We start from the raw sequence: 7,904 nt of genomic DNA, 5'->3' as shown, positions 1-7,904 counted from the left end.
GTATTAGAGGGTTTAGGCATTGCAGGCCGGTGATAAGCATAGATGCAACGCACCTTTATGGCAAGTACAAAGGAAAGCTGTTGATAGCAATGGCAACAGATGGTAACAACGAGGTTTATCCACTCGCATTTGCCGTTGTCGAAAGCGAGAGCACGGAGACATGGGGATGGTTCTTGGCATGCCTGTTGACCTATGTTACAGACCGCACCAATTTGTGTATAATATCCGACAGGCATCGTGGGATACAATCATGCTTCGATGACACCACTAGGGGCTACTTGCAACCGCCGTTAACCCATCACCGGTATTGCCTCCGCCATTTAGTAAGCAATGTTAACACTAACTTCAATAGTGTGCCGTTGAAGAACTTGGTATGGAACGCAGCAACTGCGAATCAAGTTAGGAAGTTTGAGAACACCATGGATTGCATCAAGAATGTCAACCCGGCTGCGTACGACTATCTTAAGGAGGTAAATCAAGAAAAGTGGACACTTGTACATGACCATGGGCACCGATATGGGGCAATGACAACCAACCTGTCAGAGTGCTTCAATGGGGTACTTAAGGGCGCACGTAGCTTGCCCATAACTGCAATGGTGAAGTTTACATTTTACAAGGTGAACTCATACTTTGACGAACGTCGAAACAAAACCCTAGAGAAGTTGGAAGAGGGGCAAGTGTGGTGCAAATATGCCTATGACAAGTTCGAGGAAAATCAAGAGAAGGCGAAGCTCCATATTGTTAGAAGGATGAGTGCGCAACAACGGTTATATACAGTGGAGACACAGTCTTCACTGTTGAACACTGGCGGGGGAGATCACACCCATAGGGTTTCCCTCATAGACATGACATGCACGTGCGGCAAATGGGAAGCAAACAAGATCCCTTGTTCCCACTTGATAGCAGTTTGTGCCAAACACAACCATGATGCCACTGAGTATATGGATCATTTCTACCGCCTTGAAGAACGGTATCACAGCTATGAGCCTATATTCCAACCACTAAAAGATAGGTTAGAATGGCCGGAGCCAGCAGAAAGGAGAACCGTGATGCCAAACCAGCGGTTGATCCGTGAGAAAGGTCGGCCCAAGTCCACGAGAATCCGCAATGAGATGGATGACGAGGATAGGGAGTTGCCAACCTCATTGTGGATTGAGAATGGACCAAAGTTGAAGTGTGGGTTGTGTCGCCAAGAGGGTCATAACCGTCGTACATGTCCAACTCGAAATGTGGCTTCAACAAGCCATGGTGCTATGTAGCAGGTAACAATTACAAATCATACTAACAAGGGGGTATCATAAGTTATTCTTCTTTACATGTTTAGATATTACATTATATGAGTTATAATTAAGATGTGGGCAGTAATTTGTAGATCGGAACCATGATAGTAATACCATTGTATCAAATGTAGCTCCACTTTGGGCAATCTTGTGATTACTTCTTCAAGTAGTTGCAGTTAGTCTTAACTCCTACATATTACCATTCCAAGTCTTTTGTCCCAGTTTTGGTGTTCTTTCAATCTTATTGTTTGTCGTGTACATATTCTAGTATTCATGAGGTCTCTATTCCCCCTAACTGTATATGTTTTGCTGCAGATTTGTAATTGTTGCCAAGGTGTAACTGTAGATGCTCCTCATTTAAGCAGGCAAGCCTGAATGCTCTTCTATATTTGTCAATTCAATTTATTAATTACCATGGGTTGTATACTAATTTCTGTGTTGGCTACTCCTCAGAAAGGAGGCAACTTCTGAAAAGAACAAAAAGAAGGTGTCACTCAAATGCTATGACTCCATGTTTGCCTAAAACCATTGTTGGCGGATGCTGTCCAAGTTTCAACTTACAATTGTGAAGAATGTTTAAAATGCAGAAATGGAACTTTTTATTTTTGTACATCAACTGATTTAAATGCATAGTATGTCTTTACTTACAAATAAGCTTGTATATATGGATGATTTTTTTATTCGCGTAATGCAAATGGGGGAATGTTACTGATGGATGTGGTTGGTTATGATTTGTATGGATGACTTGTTGTTCACAGCATGGTTGTCAGCAGGTCCACTTTTACTATGAATAAGCACGATACTGAATGGGTGTGAACAGTGCAAGTCGAAAGCAAAACTACAAGAAGAAAGGTTATACTAAATGAAACTCGATTTTCTAGATAACGAGTTACGTAGCAGTCCATTTTCCATCCCCTACGACTGTATCCATATTCAATTGTCAAGTATCTGGGTTACTCGATTTCTCTAGATCCGAGTTACGTTCAACATAACTCGATTTATAGGGTACCGAGTTACGTTGAAGACCATTGTGCACCCTTAGATTCCTCTTGGACTGCCTCTGGACCAGTCCAAATAACTGGGCTGGGTCGGGAAGGCAGTCCAGGTATTACTCGATTAAGTTATTACCGAGTTATGTTGAAAATAACTCGATATCTACAGAATCGAGATACGTTGAAGACCGTGCACACTTAGATTCCTCTTGGACTGCCTCTGGACCAGTCCAAATACCTGGGCTGGTTCGGGAAGCCAGTCAACGTAACTCGATTAAGGCATTACCGAGTTATGTTCAAAATAACTCGATATTTTAAGCATCTAGATACGTTGCAAATAAGTTCTCTACACTTAGATTCCTCTTGGACTGCCTCTGGGCCAGTCCAATTATCTAGGCTGGGTGGGGAAGCCTGGTCACCGTAACTCGGGTTACGTATTACCGAGTTATGTGGAGAAAACTCGAGATCTGTAACGTCGAGATACGTTGAGGACACATCTACAGTTAGATTCCTCTTGGACTGCCTCGGGACCAGTCCAATTAAACTCGATTTCTGTAGTATCGAGTAATTATACTTTAACCTGATGTTCAGGATATCGAGTTACTTGAAATGGAGTTCCTTACAAACCACCACGCACAACATGGATTCCTCTGAGATACTGCGCACAGCATGGACTCCTTTTAGTCCCAGTACACATAACTCGATTTATTAATAATCGGGTTATGTGTATGACCAACCCACTATTTAGTGCTCAAACGTACGAAGCAGCAACTGTTCAACTTCTTCTCAGCGAAAGTTTGGAGAACCAGAAAAATGGCATCTCAATGGCGGAGAGACAACGACGATGGTCCTGCTGATCGGTCCCCACACTTTTTCAAGATTATTCTGCCGAATGCTGTTCAAGAAGGAAAGCTTGTAAGTATGCTCAAATTTATAAACTAGATTCCTCTGAAAATCATATGCTAATTATACACTTCGTACACTTCATCTTCTTTATTTGTGATTCTTGAAAAAATGTACATTTGTTACATGTAGTCAGAAAAACTTTCATTTTGCAATACGTAGGTTACACTTTAAGAAGAACACAGTCACATAACAGAGTACTTTTGCATCGTACACTTTTATATGAACAAAAAATGAAACAGGGATAAGCGCATGGTAGAGACTGAGGAAAAATAAATACAGAGCACATGCTGATGGCATTTTCTTGAAAATGTGATTGGGCTTATAGGGTCACCACAGATGTATAACTCCATTTAAACTGTGAAACTGTGTCCTGGGATCAAACTAGGATATAGAAATCGTTCACTCTTTTTATCATTTGTTTTTTAGAGTTCACAAACTTATGAAGTGGCTAAGTGGCAAAAATTAGTACGTCTAAATCCAAATCCTGCCCATAAACAAAAGTGGGTCATCTTCAATGTTTCCCCAACACCCCAAAACCAAATCACAGACACATTATCAAAATACAACATTTCCCCAAAATTTTTTACATTTCAACAACAACAGAGAAATGTAAAATGTTGACAGCTGTTGATGGTTATTTTGGTTATAAGATTAGGTTGTATAATTTGGTTTCAAAATTCATAAGATTTGTTACTGTTATAGCTATTAAATATAACTGGGCTGGATTACATTTTATTTTGTTTGATTTTCTTTTCTTTTTTGTGTGGGGGTGGGGGGCTGTAACTAAGAAGTATTCTGCCATCATTCAAACTTTTATTTTCTAGCATTGTGTATAAGGATTGATTGCATGTGTTTATTTTTCCCTAGCCTGCATTTATGTTATGGAGATTCTTTTTACAGCGGATTCCAGATAAGTTCGTGCAGAAATTTGGAGTGGACCTGTCAGATATGGCCTTTCTCACTATTCCAAATGGTAGAAAATGGAAAGTCAAGTTGACACAACATGCTGGGGGGGTTTGGTTTCAAAATGGTTGGTCCAAATTTGCAAGCTCTCATGGTGTAGCCGTGGGCCACTTGCTGGTTTTCAAATATGAAGGAAATTCACAGTTTCATGTACTCATATTTGATGCCACTGCAATAGAAATAGACTATACTTTAGACGGCGAACTCCAAGTTCATAGGATCGAAGATGATGAGAGTGATGACAGCTCTGTTGAAATCATCAAACACTTTTATAGGGGAGAGGGTTCAGGTTTGAATGTTACACTTTTGTAAGCAAGTGGTTGATTTGTTTAGCTTCTGCTCTATTAATTTTATGTGCATGACTTCGTATTTTCAACTTCTTTCAGGATCAGCCCATCCTAAGAAAGACGGTGGTGTAGCTAAAAATCTTGTTATAGCCAATGCTTTTAAATCAGAAAATCCCCTTTTCACTGTTATCATGCGTCCATCCTACGTTAATGGCAAGGATCGTGCGGTAAGCTTTTAGCTTCACTAAAATGGAATATTTTTGTAATTTAGAAATGCAACTCCCATTAACTATCACTTTTCATAGATCAATTAGAAAGATTGTCACACTAGATACTTGTGGCTGGACATTTTGTTTGGAATTATTTTTTCTTATTTGTGTTTTTAGGTGAAAAGATGTAGATCAAATAGATACTTGTTGCTGGAATATATTTGTTAAATATATATTATTGTTCCTTGTACAGAGTTTACCCCAAGACATTATCAACTACTTACCAAGAGACGGGTTTACCAAGGACTACACCAAAGCAAGTATACTCCCTGTCAAGCTCCAGATTGTGGACCGATTATGGCCTGTGAAGCTATACATTTATGAACGACGTGGGGGTTCATCATGTGTCGTATCAGCTGGTTGGACTGCATTTGTGAGGGAAAATAGTTTGCAAGTAGGAGATGTTTGCGTATTTGAGCTGATTATGAGGGACGGTGTTCTGTTCAACGTCCACATTTTCAAGTGCCAAGACTAAGTGGTTAGGGTGGATGCAAAGTGATGATAATATTATGTGATGTTCAGAGTGTGTTTACTTTGCAACTTTACTATTCATCCCTATTTTGTTCATCCCAGTTTGCAACTTTATTGATTGGGTACTTTTGTGATGTTTAGAGTTTCACTCTTGGAAAAGTTTTAATTACTATGATGAACTTTCATATGTATTTTAAAATGAATGTGATGCTGTATTTTTTTTCTGCGCTTTTGTTTGGATTTTGGCCTTTTTGCATGTCATTCAATTATATTACATTGAATGGCGACTCTTGGATTTTATTTTAGGGGGGTCAACATTGTTATTGCTATAGGATTTTGTTCTTTTTAGATGACATTGTTGTATGTTTTGTATATATTGTAACACTTTAATACAATAACACCATGTGCAACATAGGTTAGTCATTATTTTTGATGTTTGCAAATTTAGATGTTTAAAAAATAAGTGAGAAGTTAATCCATCAATTGTGTCAATCAATATAATGTGGCAAATTGAAAAGCTTGATAGCTAAATTTTCAAAATTTCACTTGGTAGCAATTTTTCAAATGTTATAGATGAAGTTGGAACTTCTTGTAAACTGCAAGGACTAAAATAGGTACTGTTTTCTTCAATGAACTTGATGAATCGTTGCTCAAAGAAAAATATCATTGTTTCCTGAAAAATCTTTGTATCTTACAAATGAATAACACAAAATACTGGTGAAATATGTACCAATACGCTATTTGCAGCCAAATTTTCCACGGCTCCTTTGCCAGCTAAAAAACCACGAACAAGAGGACTGTATGGAACTATTCCAATGCCAAGCTCCCTGCATGTACAAAAACATTAAAATTCGAGAGAGCATACTCATGCTTCTGGATAAGATAATTAAATTATATTGAAATCAAATCTACACAAAATGGATGATATTTTTTTTTTTTTTTGTTGCAGTAGTCCTTCAAAAGAACAATAGTGTTGCAAAAGCAAGGATGAATATAAGGGGAAAATAAATAACAATAGTGTTGCAAAAGCATCTGGACCAGTCCAAATATATGGGCTGGGTGGGTGCATGTATACAACGTAACTCGATTTTCCAAATCTCGAGGAATTTGAATTCTTGTGAGTGTCCACTGCACAGAACTCGATTTAAGTGGAATCGAGTATTGTGGCAGGCCTACCTTTAAACTTCGATTCGTCTTGGACTGCATCTGGACCAGTCCAAATATCTGGGGGCCCAGAAAAATAACTCGAGTTATGTATAATCGAGTTATTTGAAATTAACTCGTTTTCTGTAACATCGAGTTATGAGAAAGCCGTTCCAACATTAATTGGATTCTTGTTATTTGTGCTACACATAACTCGATTTACGGAGAGTCGGTTTATGTGTAAGCCCTTGTGCTGAAAATTTGATTGCATGTAACTCGATTTACTGAAAATCGAGTTATATGGACATTACATTCTATTACCCATTTTTATTAAGTCTTCCCCAGTTCTGCAGAACTTGCAGCTGTCCGAAATTACATCTTCGATTGCTCTCGCTTCATCCGGCTAAAACCCACAATTTCCCGCGCAAATTCGTCGAGGATTTTACATAGTAAGACTCTTTTAACGGTTGCTGTCTTTGAAATTACACATTGTTGGTGCATTATTCTCAAATTTTGCATTTTGATGCTTCACACTTCTATGTCTATGTCTATGAAGATTGTGATGAAATTGGGTGTTTGCCTAGTCAAATGCATTGTTGTTAGTAAGGTTGCCTATGTCATAGGTTGTCTTCCTTCCACAAAATGAACTTGCCAGTGGCTCCATATGTGTGTGGTATAGATATATGCTGGTTGTATGTCTGAACTGTACATTGTGCAATTTATTTTCTGTTTTTTGTAGAAGCTGGTGAAAATTACTACATGTAGCTACAATGGTATGATATATGTCAGTTCCTAAATCCACTTGTATGTTTCCTATATGATAAGACTTCTGTTATATACTCTAGGTCTCTAACTTCAAATTATTGACTCGGACCAAAATGCATTACAATTATTGCACCAACTAAACAACCCGTGAATAAGAATATTGTTTTTTCATTGTGTTGTTGTAAACTGCTGTAGACAGTATATTGTGTGCATGATTTTCTACACATGGTAGCTGGTTACTCTTCAATTTTTGTTCTCTGCTTCAAACTTCATTTTGGTTCTGTTTTTGTGTGAGCTGATCGTGTTTGCACTACTGACCATCGATTAGTTATGGGTCCGAAGAGGACTAAGAGGGGAAAATGCAAAGCTGCATCCGAACCTGAAGTGGTGTTTGATCAATTAAGGTTCCTCACGCCAGAAAATGAGCAAACCTTTGAAACCTTGATTAAGTGTAGGCGTATTTGGGGAGAAAGGCAAATCAATTTACAGGAACTGCATCCTTTTGTTCGTGAGAATCTACAGTCTAGGCATTGGCTGTCCCTATGTACATACATACAACCCCCTCCAGCTGACTTGATTAGAGAATTCTATTTGAATCTATCGGTGCATGAGGATCTTGGTGGTCACAAGGTGACATCGTCCATACGTGGTGTACCGTTTACAATAACTAGGGAGCACGTATCTAAAGCCCTTGATGTACCTATAATTTGTACACCTACTTATCCAAACTCTATGTCTCCTCGTATTGATGATGTTATGGATGTTCTTTGTGGACAATCAAACAATCGGGATTCTGGCCGAAGTATTAGCTCAAGTGAGTTGACTGAG

At 38.7% G+C, this 7,904-nt stretch overlaps 1 protein-coding gene across 1 annotated transcript; it reads left to right on the top strand.

Moving 5' to 3' along the window:
* Positions 1 to 3,085: 3,085 nt before the first annotated feature.
* LOC115965013 (B3 domain-containing protein At4g01580-like) lies at positions 3,086 to 5,172 on the top strand. The gene is made up of 4 exons (XM_031084227.1): positions 3,086 to 3,187; positions 4,079 to 4,430; positions 4,528 to 4,655; positions 4,891 to 5,172. The coding sequence occupies exons 1-4, from the start codon at positions 3,086 to 3,088 to the stop codon at positions 5,170 to 5,172; spliced, it is 864 nt and encodes a 287-aa protein (XP_030940087.1).
* The last annotated feature ends 2,732 nt before the right edge of the window (positions 5,173 to 7,904 follow it).

This window comes from Quercus lobata, chromosome 10, assembly GCF_001633185.2.
Source record: "Quercus lobata isolate SW786 chromosome 10, ValleyOak3.0 Primary Assembly, whole genome shotgun sequence".
In the NCBI taxonomy this organism is placed as follows: Eukaryota; Viridiplantae; Streptophyta; class Magnoliopsida; order Fagales; family Fagaceae; genus Quercus; species Quercus lobata.
The sequence above is the reverse complement of the archived record's forward strand: the minus strand, read 5'-3'. Positions and strand labels throughout refer to the sequence as shown.